This window comes from Emydura macquarii, unplaced genomic scaffold, assembly GCF_026122565.2.
Source record: "Emydura macquarii macquarii isolate MOO-44397 ecotype Brisbane River unplaced genomic scaffold, CSIRO-AGI_Emac_v2 contig_3506, whole genome shotgun sequence".
Lineage (NCBI taxonomy): Eukaryota > Metazoa > Chordata > Testudines > Chelidae > Emydura > Emydura macquarii.
In genome coordinates, this window is record NW_027133643.1 from 6,113,739 (window position 1) to 6,131,711 (window position 17,973).

The 17,973-nt window shown below is 44.4% G+C and overlaps 1 protein-coding gene across 2 annotated transcripts; it reads left to right on the forward strand.

Annotated features, from left to right (window-relative positions):
- The first annotated feature begins 3,748 nt into the window (after positions 1-3,748).
- Positions 3,749-17,598, forward strand: TMEM61 (transmembrane protein 61). 2 transcript variants are annotated; one of them, XM_067535458.1, is made up of 3 exons: positions 3,749-3,974; positions 10,533-10,903; positions 16,037-17,598. In XM_067535458.1, exons 2-3 carry the CDS (start codon positions 10,548-10,550, stop codon positions 16,320-16,322), a joined length of 642 nt encoding a protein of 213 aa, XP_067391559.1. In that variant the 5' UTR covers positions 3,749-3,974; positions 10,533-10,547; the 3' UTR covers positions 16,323-17,598. The 2 variants fall into 2 exon arrangements, with proteins under 2 accessions (XP_067391559.1, XP_067391560.1); XM_067535459.1 differs by lacking the exon at positions 3,749-3,974 and having other exon boundaries at positions 10,217-10,903.
- The last annotated feature ends 375 nt before the right edge of the window (positions 17,599-17,973 follow it).

Here is a 17,973-nt window from a genome sequence, read left to right on the forward strand (position 1 = left end):
GTCCACCCATATAGAGCAGCTTTCAGGACTTGGGTCACAAAATCCTTTTTCAGAATTCAGTTGTAAGAAAGAATACCAGGATTAGGTCCAGTGTGTTGGTGGAAATTGCAGCCTTTGATGGTGTGTTGCAAACAGAGGCATTATTATCATTTACCTACAGGATTTACTTGGTGTTGTTGAGCAAGGAAAGGAAGAAGCAATAAACTCAATGAGATCGCACAATTAAAAAGAAAAAGACATTAATACTATGTCTTTGGAGTGAAGTTGCTCCAGTGTAAGCATTCTTGTTGTGATAGTTCCTCTTTAAGGGCATGTCTACACTTTGAGTTGGGTGTACCTAGGTAGGCATGAACTTGGGATGGCTAGCAGATTGGGCAAGCGCTCTTTCAAATAAAAAATTCAAGCTCTAGGGTCAGATCTACACTTAAAACTTTTGCCAGTACAGTAATGCTGGTTAGGGTTGTGATTTTTAAAAGACATTTTAGACTGGCAAAAGCCCTAGAGTAGATGCAGTTATACCAGCAAAACTTTGCTTTGGGGGGCATAGCTTACTTTGTTTTTGGGAACAGCCCCAAAGGTAGGACATCAACATGGGGTGGAGGGTGGGCGGAGTGGCAGACTTCACGACAAGAGAGGTATTTGTGGTTGCCTTTAGAAGTTCATGTATTTAGTGAAAAATGTAGTTTCAGTCAGAAACCTATTTTTATGAAATAAGAAAAAAGTAAGATACATATTTATGTGATTGTTCAGTGTAAGAAATATTCAAGCATTCAAAAAATTCAAAGATTCAGAAATATAAAAGTACAGATCTTAACATGAAAATGCTGTGTAAGGTAAATGATTGGTCATGAAACTGAAGTTGAGTCTTCTTGGATAATTGGGTCTGAATTCTTCCACAAAGATATCCAGGTTCAGTTCTGAAGTCAAATCACTTTCATATTGCAAGCGAATAAGATTTCTCCTTTTTTTGTGGGTCAGACTCATCCTTTGAGTTAATAACATTCTTTTCAAACAAGAAAAGGAATTCTCAAAAGCTGCAGTTGATACTCTAGACCACAAGAACACTGATAGATATTTAAAAAATACACAGGAAAGCCTCCTTTTATTTCTTGACTGCACCTGGAACTTCAATTCTCTCCCCCCTCCCCCCATTTCTCTTATCTATCAGTGGTTTAAATACAGCCATTTCAACTTTAACCTTCTCAGTACCTAATCCAGGCACATCAGTCAAAGCTGTGATTCCAATTTCAAGAAATGTGGAGAGCTGGTAGAATAGATTGCAGACTAGCTTTTATATAACTTGGAGTTTTTCTCAGAAAATCTCCTTTGCAATTCATGATCAGCCTGGGACCTCTTTGGAATCCTGATAAGTGCTCAGTAACTATGAAATATTGAAATTTTGGGAGCAATACCTTAGCTTTTTTGGTGGCACTGCACATCTTTAATGTTGATGCTTCATCACACGCATCTTTCAAAACAGGGTGCTTGGGTGACATTTCTAAGAAAAAAGAACCTTCAAATCTCTCTCTCTTTTGTTCAAGTTTTTCATAGGCAACAGTAATCAATTCAACTCCTTCAGTGAGGTGCATTAGTTCCTTTTGAAGATAATTGTTCACAGGAGCAAATTCTTTCAAAATCAGGGCTGTTCCTACATCACCCCCGTATGTGTGAGGGTGACAATACACACATTGTTTACTGATAGTTCAAAAGTTGGTGTAACACCACTTAAACATAGAGAGAGCCTATAAATCCAGACTGCAGAATGAAAAAAGACTCACGTCAACTGGAAAATCATGATTTCAAAGGAACATGGATTGCATGAAGCATCTGTTTATAATACTGATATTTGGCGCCTACATAGAACCCTTTACTGAGAGCCATAAATTGCTTTACAAACATTAATGTGTCAGGTTTAGCTGGAGGCAGCATAGACTAATGGCTGGAAGTGGGATTCAGGATTACTGGATTCTGTTCTCCCTCTGTTACTGTGTGAACTTGGGCAGTTCACTTAACCTCTCTGTGGCTCGGTTTCTTCCTCTGGAAATTGGGGAGACTAACCGCCTTTGTAATGACATTTGTGGGTGAAAGGTGTTGTATACTTGCAAAGTGTTAATTCATTATTAATTATTATTACTGTTAAGTCTTGCAGCATCCTTACCAGGTGAGCTACAGAGATGTTTAGCTGATTCTGGGAAGCAACATGACAGCTCTTAAGCAGTGCATAGCAACACTACACAGTGGCACAGGACAATTTTGGGTCATGCATATCAATTTTTGCAGAATTTACCATTTCACCTGTACAGTAAAAAAAGCCCATCAATCCAGATATCAAACAGAACAACAGAGGTGGACTGGACCCCAAACCTTAGACTACAATGCCCTCAAACTTTGCACTTGTTTGGAATCCAGATCCACACACTGTGTTTTGAGCCATTTCCAATGAAATGTATTCAGTCTGGAAATGGATGCCAGAGACAGGGAACACCATGTCTCTATCTTAGGTGCTTATATGGCTTCCATTACCACCATAGCTGAGCCTCACGATCCTTACAACACCACTGTGAGGTAGGGAAATGATCTCATCCCTCTTCTATAGGGAACCAATGCACACAGAGACTAAGTGACTTGTTCACCGTCACACGGCAAGCTTGTGCCAGAGCTCAGACTGGAAGTCAGCTTTTCCAAGGTTTGGCATGTGCAGTGGGGCTGGAACAATTTTTATAGCGGGGATGCTGAGAGCCACTGAACCAAACTGTAAACTCTGTATATGATGGAAACCACTTCAAGCCAGAGGGTGCTGCAGCACCCCCAGTTTCAGCATCTATGGACATGGGGCCTAACCACTAGGCCATCCTTTCTCAGCCAGCCTCTGCTTCTAAACTGCCTCACTGCTGCTACTCACCTGTTTGTTTCTTTGCTGGCTTGTGTTCACAGCCAGTGCCTTTCCTGCAGCCCTGCCCCCTCCAAACATTCAAAAAAACAGGATCTGCCCCTGCCCGCGAGATTGGCTTAAACTCAGGAGTTTTCGTTTTAAAATAACACAGCTGGGGGTTCTTTTTTATTTGCCTTCTGGTTTCTGAGCTCATGTTTTCAAGCTTCTTCATTGTAACGGGAAAGCCTTGCTTGTTTTTAAATGAAACCTGAGATTGCCAAGCAATCGCATCACTTTACGCTCCCAGTAGGATGGGAAGGGGAACCAAGAGCGGAATGGAAGAGCCAGCCAGACTGACTGAGCTCTCGGAACCAGCTTTCTGCCTTGCTCTCAAACGCAAGCGGAGCAGAAAGAACCCCATGCAAGCGGCACAGGCGGGTTTCAACGCGCAGGGCTTTTCCCCAGTGGCGGAGGAGAAGAGGACTTCGGTGCAACATCTGGAACTGCTGGAAGGGGGATGTGCGGGGGTTCGCGTCACGCTCTGCCCACCTGCGGGGATTCCGGGCGAACCTTGGCCCCGCTTCTTTAAAGCCAGCCCGGGCGGCAAGCTTCCCGCGTGGCAGCAGGGCTGGGTGCCCCCCCACCCCGCGGATCGGCAGCAGGAGGAGCTCCGTAGCCACACTCCCTGCATGAGCGGAGAATGGGTGGCGGAGCAGGGCGGGGTGGGAGGGGTTTGCATGGAGGCTCATGTGCAGCCGGCCGCTGCAGCATCACTTGTGACTCCCAGATGCCAGCAGCTGTTTTGTGATTGGGTTTTGTGCGGGTTGGGTTTTTTTTTTTTTTTTGCACTAGCTCAGGCGGTGGGAGCCTCCCTCTCTCCTCCGCTGGCGGGCGCTGCTGTTGTCAAAGTTTTCTTTGCAGGCAGTGGGGAGCTTGGCGTGTCTGGCTGGGACCTGCGCTTGCAAGTCTAGCGTTCCCCGGAGCGGATCCGTCGAGCCCCCGGTGCCCTGGCCTCTGCTGCTGGAAGAGTTGCATTGCCTGCTCTGCATGCCCCGTGTCTGTCCGCTGAGCGGATGGGGGGACCTCTGAGGCTGTGAGCTGGGTGAGTACCCCCCTACTTTGCCTCCCAACCGTAGGTATGCACTAAGGGAAGGGAGGAGCAGTGCTTGGCTGTGACTTTGCACCATTTAGGTGTTAGAAACTCAGGGGGGAATCGGATCTATTCTCCTGTTGCTGGGGTTGCTCAACATCCAGATCTGACGGATACCAGTCAATATAAAGTGCTCTCTCTCTTTAAAAACGGGGGTTGTGATCCCTATGGGCTGAGTTAGCTAGGCACTGTGCTCTGCCTCTGGTAACCAGAGCCTGACATGTTGCATGATCCCATCACCAGTCATGTATGCGTTACCTGTTTCCAAAAGACCATGGCCCACAATTTCAGGCATGGCCCTCAATTTGGGGTATATGGGGCACCAGACTTTTCTCATCATTCCTTATTCCCCCCAAGATCACAAAATCAGCAGCACTTTTTGAAAATGTAGTTGCATATCCCACTGCACAAGTACTTCCATCTTGCAAATCTGCCATCAGGGTGTGATTTAATCTCTAGCCGCATGTGGGAGGTTCATATATTAGCAGAGTTTCTTGACTGCTATGTTAAAACTCAACCAGTATTTTGATTTTTTTGGTTTTTTTTGCACTGAAATGTATATCTCAAATCTAAGCTAGATGGAACCTTCTGAAACACTCAAACTTCTCCGCCTACTTTGTTTTCTTAACTGTATTCCTACTAATGGATTTGTGATTATTAAAAGGATCCAGTTGGCACAGCGGAAAGACTGGCTGTGGAGGTGGCTTCATACTTTATCTTGATATGGAAAAATTCAAAACTCATTCTGTCTGTGCAGAAGATGGTTTTTCTAACTAACAGTAAATCTTATGAATCATCATTTGCATAACTGTATGGGGGATGCAATTCTACATATCTTACTGGAGACATCTGAAGTAATAAGAGTTGTATATGCAACATGCAAATACTTTTCTCCCCATAACGATTGTTTAGAATCAGGTCAAAGGTTTTTCTCTTTATGGATTAATATAGGAAAGGGGGTGGGTGGAAGGGGGAACAAGCTGTCAAAGTGTCTCATTGGCTGGGTGACAGTATTTGAAATCAGTAATTAGCCATCCTTGATGGGAGGAGGGATGCTCTCAGCGTGTCCTTCCCTTGGAGATTTGTTTGATAATACCTGACATGACTCACTTTGGTGCATTCTGAAGAGCAGTTATGTCTTTTTGCCTTTGGAAAGATGCGAACCAGAGATAAATGTAGTCTCTTGTAGATATGGTTTTAGCCATATCCATAGGGAGGGATAAACCCTTTCAGAGGCAGAGGTTTTCCCCGGCATCTCTGTCCTCTTTCTCCTTCAGCTCCCACATTGGGATACATATTAAATGTATGGGAAGCCTTTTAAAAATGATTTAAAAGCTTATTTTGCGTCTTTTGTTGTCATAGGTGCAGTAAAAAATGCGTGAGGTGGTGGGAACAGAGGTGGGGTGGCAGAGCAGGGAACGTGTCATGTTGGAAAAATCACCCTCTTGGATCTAGATTGAGGCACGCTGGGTGGGTGAGTGAGGGCTGGGGGGCAGGTTGCGCTGTCACTGCCTGTGCTGTGCCTATTATCTCAAGAAAGGACTTTATTCTCTAGAACTGTCAATCTATCACATTTCACAAGCACCAAGACTTCCTTCAGCTCTTAACCTCCCCCACGAAATAATTCTGGAAGGTAGAACTGAAAAGTGTTCTCAGCATTGTTTGGATGCAAAATAATGAACAGGCATCTATAGGATTTAAGACAAAACCACACCTGTTCAAATGACTTTTATACTGGTTAGGGACCTGAATCTTCAATCCTACCCAAGAGGGCAGTGGGGCAGTACATGGGGCAGGGATCCACCCATCCGAAGCTGATTGCAGGATTGCCAACTCGAAACTACCCAGAATCCCGAGCCGGACTCCCATAAAATCATGTGTGGGGGAAATAATGAATATGGGGCTGTTTTTCTTTGCTTTCTGAGCCTGTAGAGTGCACTTAGGACATGTTTTCAAGCTTCTTCAAAACCAGGAAGGTTCGAATCTTATTTTTTGTTAAATAGAAGCCGAGGTTTTTGTGTAATCATCTGACCAGGAGCTTGGGCTTTAACAAAAACATGAACTATCATGAGACTCATGATAAAATCATGAGAGTTGGCAATACTGCAACTGCAGGATCAAGGCCTTTTTATTTAAATACTTTGGCAGCTATGTTAATTGAAGCCCTGAATGTACACGTCTTCTAAATGGTCTTAGCCTATGAAAGTCAACCGAAAAGCCTCCTAATTGGAAGAAGAAAACAAACACTTCAGTGCTTTTAAGAAGAAATGCTGTTTTGAAGGGGACTCTGGTATTGGAGCTTTTTAGATTAAATTGTGCATTGAGTTTCTGAGAAGGGTCTGACTTTCAAAGGCCCCACTGATCCTGCAATCTGAGATGTGCAGGTGGATTTCTACATCCAGCTGAAATTCCATTGGTGGGACTGATTTGATTTAGGATCAGAGGGCTGAATTTTGAATCTGGATCCAAACTTCACTACATTTGGGAGGATTTAGATCCAGGACTTTGGTGTCAGGCTCATTGCTAACATTTCCATCAACAAATAATTTTTCTTCATAAATTATTACTTCATTCATATGAAAAAATGTCAATAGAATTTAATGCTCACAAAAAATGCTAGACTGATAAACTCTGCAGACCAGAGTTCTCTGTGTACCCCAAAAGGGGTAGCACATTTCAAGGACAGCATGCGGGCAGATTTCTCCATGCTACCCTGCTTATGTACTAAATTAATCTTCATCTCCAGTCAATCCCACCACTGCTTTCTCTGCTGGGGTTGTCAGTAATGGTACCAGTTCCAGTATGGAGGCCTGTCTACTCACACACATGAAAGACTAATTCATTTTTCAACGGCCACTAAACAGTCATCAGATGGTAATGTTGGCTTAGTGCCAGCCTGGGGTGGATCTGAACCCATGACCTCAAGCTGAAAGATATATCACATTATCAGTTCTCTGAGTCATCCAGCTCCTGGTGACTTTAATAAATCTTACTTCTCATCATCTCTCTTCATTAAATGTGGATCAGATCACATAGCATTTCTTTCACTACAAAGTAATTCAGATTTCCATTTAGTTGGCCCATCTGATAAGTAGCTGTGGTCTTGACAATGCTGAACTAATCTTGAACCTCTGGACATTTACTGGCGCTTTCTACTTAAGTACAGCTTTTGGGTTACAGATTTCATATAAATAGATTCATCTGCCTGCTCAGTTTTGAAGATGATTTTAAAGCTAATTTGTAACATGAAAAATGAGATTAAATAAATATTGCTGCAGCAAAAGTACAGTAAAGGGCAGCCTCACCACTCATGGAAAGCTGCTGAACTATTCAGTTTGTGTAGCACATCATCTGTATTCTTTCCCACTCATTCTTTTAACTCCGAGCATATACATTATTATGTATTTAGTATTACAGTGCCTTGCACAGGGCCCCACCAAGATCAGGGCCCCAGATGACAGGCAGTGTTTACACACATAAGAAGAGACAATTCCTGCCTGCAAGAGTTTACAATCAAAACTAAGAACTATTATGTCCATTTCACAGATGGGGAACTGAGGCACAGAGATAAAGTAAATTGCCCAGGGTCAAACACCAAGTCTGTGGCAGAGCCAGGAATTGAATGCAGCTCTCCTGAGCTACCATGCCATGCCCTAACCACAAGCCCCTCCTACGTCTCTGCATGTCCCTCAGCTCCTCATCCTCTTTAGAAGATCACAAATCACTTGCTGTGGAGAAGACCATGATGCTATATCACAGCAGAGGTAGTCTGAAGCCTCTCTCACCTTTGTGGTCAAACAGGGCCCTCACTCAGCCAGGGCCTCTCACACACAAACACCAGATCCACCAGCCGCAATTCTCCTGACAGCACTTTCTCATCTCAAGGACCACTGCAGGGGCGGAATATGCACCAGGAGCAGGAAAAACCCTCAAGAAATCAAGAGATTGTCTTTAAAATTCCTGAGAAGAATGCCTGTTGCTTGCATGCTGGTACCTGTCATAATGGGAAAGGCAGAAGGGAATGAGAATCCAGCCTTGATCTGAAATAAACACCCTTTCCCAATTTTTCTGCAAAACATCATTTGTAACATTTCAATGAGAAATTCCGCTCAGCAAAAATGCAAGTCATCCTCCGTCTGCACTTTGCCTTATCTCTGTTTGGGTGTACAAGGGTGGGGGAAGATATCCTGAAAGAGATCCTTGAAGGTACCTGTAAAAATTCAGAGGGATATTCATACTGGGAGTTAAAAGATGTACGTTGTGGCTGAGTCTCGTCAGCAAAGTTTGATGTGTAAAGGATTATTTGGATAAATTCTCAGCTGAATTTACCAGGACCAGGGGCCCTTTAAGAGCAGCAGTGATCTATTAAGCTGATCTTGATTCAGCAGTGGGTATCAACCATAGTGTAGTTTAACCAAAATGGAAAAAGTAGCACACCTGTCTTTATTCAAAGTTCCATCAATGTACAGCTTCCTGGTACAGGCACAGGCCTTTCTTGATTGTCTCACAGGTAACATCATATTTTAGAGAGGGGAAAAATCCTATATTTAACAAAATATACATAATCTGAACCAGTTGCTGAAAGCCATTAAAATTCCAGCCCAGGGCTTCATGTGTCCCACAATTTCATAGACACAGAATCCATACCAGGCCACAGAACTGGACTCCAGAACCAAGCTTTTTAGTCTAAACAATATTGTTTCTGACCCTTGTGGTTTTGAAGTTTACACAGATCACACTTTCAATGTTAACTGATGCCATGATGCCTTCATGCATTTGCAAAAGCTGAAAACAACAGCAGTGTATGATATGAATTTCCTTGTTCAGCTCATTGTGTGTTGACTCTGAACCCTAATGATGGCACAAATGTTAATGCTGCTGATCGTTTCAGTAGAATTAGTTTGCCAACCCTCCAGGATTGTCCTGGAGTCTCCAGGAATTAAAGATTATGATGTGGTGAAACCTCTAGGAAGATGTCCAACCAAAATTGGCAACACTCAGCAAAAGCATCTGGCTAATTTGCTTATCCCTCAATCCCAAAATGCCAACAGCCCCACGAACCCCATAACTAGTTACCAAACTTCTCTCCTCACCCTCGACACCTTCTACCATACAGAGATGCCTGTCAATACACATGCAATATTACAAACTGAGACTTCAGAAGAGAGAAAATAAATTACATTTAATTTCAAACTAAAGATCTATTTTCATATTTAAATGAAACGGCCAGAGAATTGCCGGAGTCCTGCAGAATCCAGGGACCTTAATACAGAACTGGGGTCCAACTTGCTGAAAAGTACATGGGGGATTGCTACCAAAAGCAATGATCAATTTGCCCTCCAAAGGGCTTATTTTATACCTGGCAGACAAATCCCTGACTCCTAAGTTGGTTGCTTATTGACTCCCATTAAAATCCTAGCTCTGAACTTAGTCTTTGATAGGAAACTCTGCAATTGCAAGATGCTGTATACCAAGGGTATATCTACACTGCAGCTGGGTCCAGGCCGTGCAGCCTGGGTAGACAGACTTGTGCTAGTTAGCACTAAGAATAGCAGTGTGGACTTTGACACTAGTGGTGGCTTGGGCTAGCCAGTTAAGTTTGGATCCACCCAACCTCCTGGATGCGAGCTCAGGCAGCTTATTTCTGGTCTCTACCCAGAGTCTTTATTGCTTTGTGTGTCCTTCTGGTTTGCCAGCATCTTAAAGGATATTCCACTGGAGCTACCCACAATAATTAAATTAATTGTACTGGGGTAAATACATGTAGATATACAAAGTCCTAGTTTTCTCACTTTCAGCAGTAGAACTAGACTCAGAGAGCAAGAATGCAACACAGCCTGGTCTGTCTCTAGTTGTGCTGTGTCAGGATACATGCTGTCACTGAGCCAGTGTTTTACTGTCACCGCTCAAATGAGAAAACATGTAATAATTATAACTGATTTGGAAGCAATGGCAGCTTAGGTTTATGTCTTTTTCCCCTAATATCTATGAAAGAGCTTTGACCCTAAAACAATCTGGCATTCTTCCAAGCTGGGAGGAAGTCTAGAATGAAATCCAAAGACAAGAAATATGCAAGTCCCTGGAACCAACCACTTAGACACCAGTTCTGGGTTTTCATTTAGCCCGGATGTGAATGTTAGACTTTTTTTTTTTTTTTTTAAAGACTGTAAAGATATTTATAAGGTCGCTGAAGGGTTCATAGACCCAGAGCTGTAGCTATCTTTACTCTTGGGCTCACAGGGCCAAATTCTGTCCTCAGACACATGTGCAGCTCCCATTTGAAATGGTGGGAACTGCACGTATGAGTGCAGAATTTGGCCTATAATAAGCAATTTAAGAGGACACTGCGATCTCTAAGCCACGGAGTGGCCCTGACTTGACAGCTGTCCCATCTGGAAGGTCCTCTCTTCTGGAAAGCATGACAGCATCCCCATCAGCTCAGTCCCTGTCCTTTATTTCAGCGTGACCTTGGCCCTGTCACTTTTTCCTTTTGACCTTTTTGATACCTAGGCCTCTGGCTGTAGAATGGCTGCTTCTTTTCGCTATGGAGTGACCATCACTGGAGCTGTCCTGCTGGTGACAGGAACGCTTTGTTTTGCCTGGTGGAGCGATGGAGAGGTGGGACCCACATCTAGTAACGATGCTATGGCTGTGGCTCACGGAGAAGCCAAAGCAGTGCTGAACTCCTCCTCCTCCTCCTCTAACGCACTGCTCAGGTCTGTCAGCTTCTTCTGCTGTGGGATCGGCGGCCTCCTTCTCCTCTTTGGGCTCCTGTGGTCGGTGAAAGCAAATGCCAGGGGGGTATCTCGACACTATCAGTACCACTTCTCCAGAGACCTTCACTACTTCACCGTGGAACCTCTTGAAAAAAGAACATGCAGGTTAGTGATGATTCTCAAAGGGGAGCTATTCTTTTTTAAATACAAGTTCTTTCCAAACCCTAGTTTTCATTGATTTTTAGGATATCCAGGACCAGGCAATAAGTCACCTGCATGATTAAACTACTGTATAATAAAGCTAAGTGTTTATAAAGAATTTTATATGTTCAAAGCACTGATCAAACATAACGTCCCTGATGAAGGAGACGGGAGGGGTACTTAAGTACTACTTACCCCAATGTGGCCAACTATCAGGATTGTTAATCACAAGTACTTGCTGTTTTTCCAAAAGCCCCAGCTTCTGGAATCCAGAGACAGCATGAAACTCTTAAGCCTTTTTCTTTTTTTCTTACTAAGTTTCTAGCTTTCATGGCTGCAGAAAAAAAGCTTGAAAATGTGACCTGAGCGAACTCTTAAAGGTTCAGAAAGCAAATAAAAGAATCCCAAACTCATGGGTTTTAAGCCAAATTCATGATTTTTGGGGCCCGACTCACAATACTGGAGTATTTGGGGCTGGCGATACTTGTATGTACCTTTTTCCTTCTGTGGGCCAGTAGGAGATGAGTACCTTAAGAAGACAGTGCTCTATTCCAATATCCACATATTCCCTATGGTAACTCTAGTCCTCGGTTATTTTAAAAGATACTATTAGGACTGCATTAGACAAGGTAGAAATGAGCCTCACTTTGCTGTGACGGATGCTGCTGCTCAGATATATTTCCCATTGACCACTTCGTGTCGCCAGTGTATTTTCCCTCCTTGGGTGTAGGACTCTATGCTCATTAGCTTCAAAACGCCTGTAATTCCCTGCTGTCTCCATTGCTTTGTTCTCTTCAGGTGGTTTTGCAATTTGGCTCTGTCCGTCTGCATGTCTGCCGCTGCTCCATTGCTGGTGTCATCAGAAAACGGGGTTGTGATTGTTTTTAGCCCTGGAGGAACAACCACCAGGCAGGCTGTCTCTTTGCCAGGTTTTGTGCTGTGACCCAGCAAGCTGAAGATTGCAAGGCGCAGATTCTTCTGCAAGAATCTGTGCAATTGAAACCTTCTGGCAGGGCACAAGTGCCTCTTGTTTCACTTGCCTGTGCGCCATTATTAGGATGGGCACAGCTCTGCAAACTGTGTGGTACGCTTGCAGCCCTCCCTTAAAGCTTAGGGAGGAAGCGTTGAGGTTAGGCAATGGAAAAGGCCCATAACTAAGCAATTGGGCAATGAGCCTTTTCCATTGCATAACCTCACCTCTCCCCTCCTTAGCTTTAGGGGAGGCCTGGAAGTGTACCGCAGACTGGAGCAGATGCTGATTTCCAGGCACATACCACCACCAGGTGCAGGTGGCCTTTCAGTGCAATAGGAATTGCCAGCTGGGCCTTGCTCAGGACGTAACCAAACCTAGCATCCTTCAGGCCAGTGTCTCTGCCCACGTACGCACTGATCTCAGCCACCATTTGCAGAAGGATATTGCAAAACGCTGTCTTGGTAATGGGTGTGGGCATCATGTCATAGCTCCTGCTTCTGCCAGGCTTGAGGTCATAAATGACTTTTCTTCTCTCTGGCGTGTGGGGCAGTGCTTTTCACTGTCCTTGCTGTCCATACAACTAATCTCAGTCATCTTAAATCGAACCAATATGTATTAGACACGGGGTAAAACAATCAGGAAAAAGATCATCACAATTAATTGCTAAGCAGAACAGAAATGCAGTTAGACGAAGGGCCTGATCCAAAGCCCACTGAGATCAATGGAAAGATTCCCACTGACTTTGATGGGCTTTGAGGCAGGCTCCACGGTTCGCCAAAATGCACATTTAGCTAGGTACTAAGCTTCATCCGGTTTGAATCTCTGGGACTTGTTCCCAGCTCTGAATCAAAACCATTTTCTCTGCTGTACTCATGCTCTCTGTCCCTGAGTGGCTTTGGGTATGTTTTTGAAAACAAAATAAATCACCCAGGGGAAAAAAAGGCCCTTAGAAGTGCTGTCTTCTTGTGTCATAAGAAGATCCTTGACTCTTCTATAAATCAGGCCATGGGAAAAATAAGTCTAGAAGGAACATAGGCACTTACTGTAAAAAATCCTCTCTTGGGGCACAAAGTACAGGCTCCTGCTCATTCAGAGGTTTTTTGGGAAGCTTTTTAAAATCCGGGGCCAGAGCCTCAGCTGGTGCCAATCAGTGTAATTTCTTTGGCTTCAGCAGCACTGAGCTGATGCACACCAGCTAATATTGGCTCTTCTTCCATACTATCCCCGTGACCTTAAGGTGGTCAGCCCTGCATGGGGTTCACCACAGCCACGCAGCCCAGCAAGAAAGCATTGCCGTTCTGAACAAGCTCATTCCACCACAGCAGCTGGGTTGGCTCTTGGCCTTGGAAACCTTTGAGCAGAGGAGGGGGAGAGACAGGTTGTTCTGTTTCATGGAGGATTTTGCTGTTTTTTGAAATTTTGGTTTTGTTCTGATTTGGAACGAACCCCCCAAATTCTCCGCAAAAGGGAACAGAGCCACGACTCTCCGGGCCAGTCTGCTTGGTGTCTACCCTGGAGCTGCAGACCCTGGAAACTCTGGGGTCCCCTGTGCTAAGGCGCAACTGGCAGGCAGGCAGCCCTGGAGCGATAGACCCGGGAAGCTCTGGGCTCCCCATTTCTGAGGCAGTCTAGCAGGTGGGCTGCTGAGAAGCTGGGGCGGCGAGTTGGCAGGAAGCCAGGCAGGTTTCAGTCAGACCCCTGCCTGGGTTCCATCAGAAGTGAATGTCTCTGTGAAATGTTTTGTTTTCCACAAATCGGCAAATTCCAGGGAACAAAAGTGTTCTTGGAATGTTCCCGCCCAGCTCCTGTTGAACCTCCTACAGCCGGCCTGGAGCAACTTGTGGATTTGCATACTTTTTTTTTCTTTTTTTTTCCCATTTTTTTTTTAAAAGGCCAGTTTCTCACCATAAGCCTATTGGGCAAATTCTGGCTTGCAACTAAATTAGCCCTGCTGGGTGGTACGAGTGCCATGTAAAGAGCTTCACACAAGAAGCCCCTTGCCGTGCACAACAAGAAGAAATGTATTGGTCCTAAAAATCCCAGGAACAATGCTGTATGTTACTATTATTTATATCCCCCTAGCTCCTAAGAGCCCTCGTTATGGACCAGGACCCCATCACGCTTGGGGCTGTACAAACAGAATTCCTGAGCACCATCTACTGCCACCTTATCTACTACTGACCTATGTGCAGACCTTCCCCTTTACAGAGCACTCCTGTAGCAGATGGCAACTTCGGTGTTTGCTCTAGTCCAGGACTGAGACCTGTTGGCAGGTCAGTGTTGGAGGACAGCTTGCACAGCGGCTGTCAGTGCGCTACCTGTTCGGTGGATAATTCAGGTAAACACCTCAGCCGCACCCCTCCCAAGTCCTCTAGACTTCATTGTGTTCCATTCGAATGATGAAAGTCTCCTGGGCTGACATGAGCCCAGCTTGCTATAGCGTTCAGTCCCAAGCCTTTGGCTCTCTTATGTACAATAGTTTACAGACTAAGAAAGGATCGTGGCTCAATGTTTTCATGGAGTGCCACGGGGTTTCTGGGAAGGAGAGAGAGAGAGAGAGAGAGAGAGAGAGAGAGAGAGAGAGAGAGAGAGAGAGAACACTGCAATACGAACATCAAGTCTCAGTCCAGGCCCTTTCACAGGTTTAACTGAGAGCTTTGTGGCCATGGCCTTACACATTTTCCCCCACTTTGAAAAATAATCTTCCCTTCAAGAAAAGGGGAAGTGAGAAGATCAAAGGTTGTGCAAATGTTTTACCTGTACACTGGCTATATTTACTCAGCAAAACAAAGTCGAAAGGCAAAAACATTGTTTTTTTCCCAGGTTCTTCGCACTGCTGATTAGTTAATGATTAACAGTGGACACTATTAATAATAAATACATAACATTATTATTATCATTATTATTTGCCTTGTGGTAGTATCCAGAGACCCGAGACAGAATCTGACAGGCACTCGGACAGCCTCTGTCTCTCCTGCAATAACTTATCTACCCATGACTGCTTCTGGTACCCTCATCCTCCCTTTCCTTCATTTTTCCTCCTTTCATTTGATACACTCCTTTGTTGCCTCATTGCAAACTATACTGCACCCCTGTCCAGCCAGGGAGGGAATCTAGCAGCACATTTGTACAGTCCTTAGCATGTTAGCACAATAAGATCTTGGATCTTCAGTGAGGTCTTTGGTTCTAAATTACATGATGATTTTTTTAAAGCCATAAATAAAGTCAGGTCACCCCAACTGCAAAAGAATCTAGCTATCATGAGCTGGCTGAATTCCTCTAGACATCACAGCAGAAGAATACGCTAACGACAATTTGATGGAGTGGGTAGGAAGGCAGCTTGAAGCTATAACATCTATCTAGATCTCCTGAAAACCAGCATGCGTGATCATGTCAGATCAGTAGAGGCTCACGCTCACAGCCTGTGGATGCTGTAAAGTATTAACAGTTTCTCACTTTTCAGCACACGATTATAAACACCACCACATGGCACAGACTGGCAATGGACCAAAATTGCCTTCAGTATAGTGCACATCAGTGCCTTCAGTCACTTAAGATAGGGCTTTTCAGTCCTCTTTCATTGAAGGCAATCACACTTTAATACAATATTTAATACTGTATTACAGTGTATTAAATACAATATTTAATACCTATGGTGACTGCAGCAATTGCTTACATGAGGAAGTAATATGTAGCCTCCCTTTAACGCAGTGCTTAGCAACTGGAACGAAGGAGAGGCCACCAGCACCAGGGACTCCCTAGAAGCTGTTAGAGGCTGAGCACTTTTGCAAATCTAGCCATGTGTCCAGCAACTGCTCCGTACACCACCACCACATGCCCTGCAGACTAACTTTGGGAGCACACTTGAAAGACCTCTGGTTTAAGAACTGTGACTATTCTTACGCAATTGGCATTGATAGGTTCCCTCTCCCACCCTTAAAGAAAGAGTAACCTGCTCAAATTCCAACCTTTCTATTAGACACCCAGGAGTTGTGAAGCAACTACTAGCTAATGCAACCGCTACTTTTACCTAGTCTGTCTACTTCATTATAAACCCCATTTTACAAGCGGATGCATCTGATTTGGTTTAGCTTGATGCAGGTTTGCTTTGTTTTTTGTTTCAGTGCCTGGGATGCCAGTGCTATTCCCACCTATGAAGAAGCTCTGAACTGCAGGCCTGCTGGAAGTACCCTAGGTTATATACCACCTCCTGGTGGGAAGGAGGAGAATACACCCCCCCAATACGGAGACTTAGATGAGGATGATACATGGCCAGGGAGCCGCAGACGCAGCTCCTCAGATAGTGTGCTGCTCAGGACCACGCCATCCAGGAGGGAAACAGAGTCACAAGGTGAACCCAGCGCTTCACCACCGCCCAGCTATGAAGATATCAGCATACGTGTCGTATGATCTGCAGACCACATACAATGCTTTGGACTCTATAGATTGCTACCTAGTCTGTTTGCTTTAGAGCCTGCCTTTTCCTTCTCTAAAGCAATGATCATGAAGTGAGAGGGGAAATGGAGATCAGCTATTAAGATCAAAATGGCTTTTCTGTCTTTTCTAGAGGTAAATCCAGAATAATTACAGTAAATCCAGAGAAATCCAGCAGTGCTGCTATTTTCTGAGTTGTGTGGATAATCAGGATGTTTTAAAGCTTTCATATTTTTAATAAAATCATTGATGATTTCAAACATTTGACAGGTAGCAGGATAGAGAAGAAAATATTTATTTTCAAGTACCTAGGATGCTCATTGAAGTGCATGGGGAAATCTTTACTAGAGAGATTCAGCCAAGACTAGCATTTTAGGGTAACATTTGCACAAAAGCCTTGTGACTTAGTTGCCTAAGTGCCATTTTAAAAGCCACTTACGGAGGCTAAGCCGCATTGCCTTTCAATGGCGCTGGCTAAGATTTTCAAAAGTGATTTAGTGGTTGTTGGGTGCCCAGCTTGAGACACCTGAAAGGGGTCTGATTTTTAGAAAAAGTGCTGTGCACCCATCCTTTGAAAAACAGGCTCTCGCCGTGAGCCTCCCAGACTTGAGACACCCCAAATCACCAGTTTCTTTTGAAAATCTTGGCCTCGGCTCCTATGTGCTGAATGTACTTTTGACAATGTTTCCCTAAGTTATTAGATATCAAGGTCATTCTGGTAGATAAGAACACCAGGGGTCAAGCTTTACCCAACCATTGGCCATGAGCTGAAGGGCTCAGCTGACAATCCAGTTTTTATAGTATATATAAGGCAAAAACGTGCTTACTTCACTAGATTGTTCCACCAGGAGGAAGAGAAACCAGCTTCCTACCCAGTAGAGATACTGTTCTGAGAGCAACTCAAGACAAACTCTCCCAAATAAGAGGTGTCTTCTGCGGAATCCTTGACACCAATTAGCTGGTGAGTCGAGGGCAATGCTTTATAACCTGAGTGGTTTGTGCTGAGCCTGCTGTCCCGCTAAATCAGTCACTTTGCTCATGAAAACCCCAGTGTCCGGGTGTTTCAGGCTTTCAGAAACAGTTGTGGGTGACACTCTGGCTGACTGCAGGAGTGTGGGAGCGGGATAGTGTTGGCACTGTCACGGATGGCAGTGATGGCTAGCCAGTATACTTTATGGCTGTCATTCGCAATACGCACTGACACAAATGTAGGAAGTGCACAGTTCTCGCAGTCGTGGGAAATCACACATAAGGCAGCAAGAGAGAACTATCCTGTCAAATCACCATGGTGACACATAGTGAAGCGTTTATGGGAGGGAAGCAATCAAGCAGCTTCGTGGAATCAAAATGGATGACCAAACTGTGAGATGTTGCCATTTTAGAGCGGACTAAAGCTAGATCCTCCGATGGTGTAAAGTGGGAGTGTGCCGTGACTGCAGTGAGCTATGCTGATTACACCAGCGAAGAATCTGTCCCTGAGCCTTTTGCAACATTGCCTCTTTAGCTGAGAGACAGCACGTCCACAGGAGTGAGCGCTCCCCAGAGGTGACCGGGAAGGCTTTATATTCAGACTGGAACTGTGTAAAAGAATTTGTAGTTGCAAAATAAAAATCTCCTGTCAAAATTG

Excerpts from the sequence above, each read along its gene's own strand:
- TMEM61 (XM_067535458.1), top strand. The coding sequence starts at position 10,548 with ATGGCTGCTTCTTTTCGCTATGGAGTGACCATCACTGGAGCTGTCCTG. Across the intron at positions 10,904-16,036 it reads CTTGAAAAAAGAACATGCAG|TGCCTGGGATGCCAGTGCTA; the intron begins GTTAGTGATGAT and ends TTTTTGTTTCAG.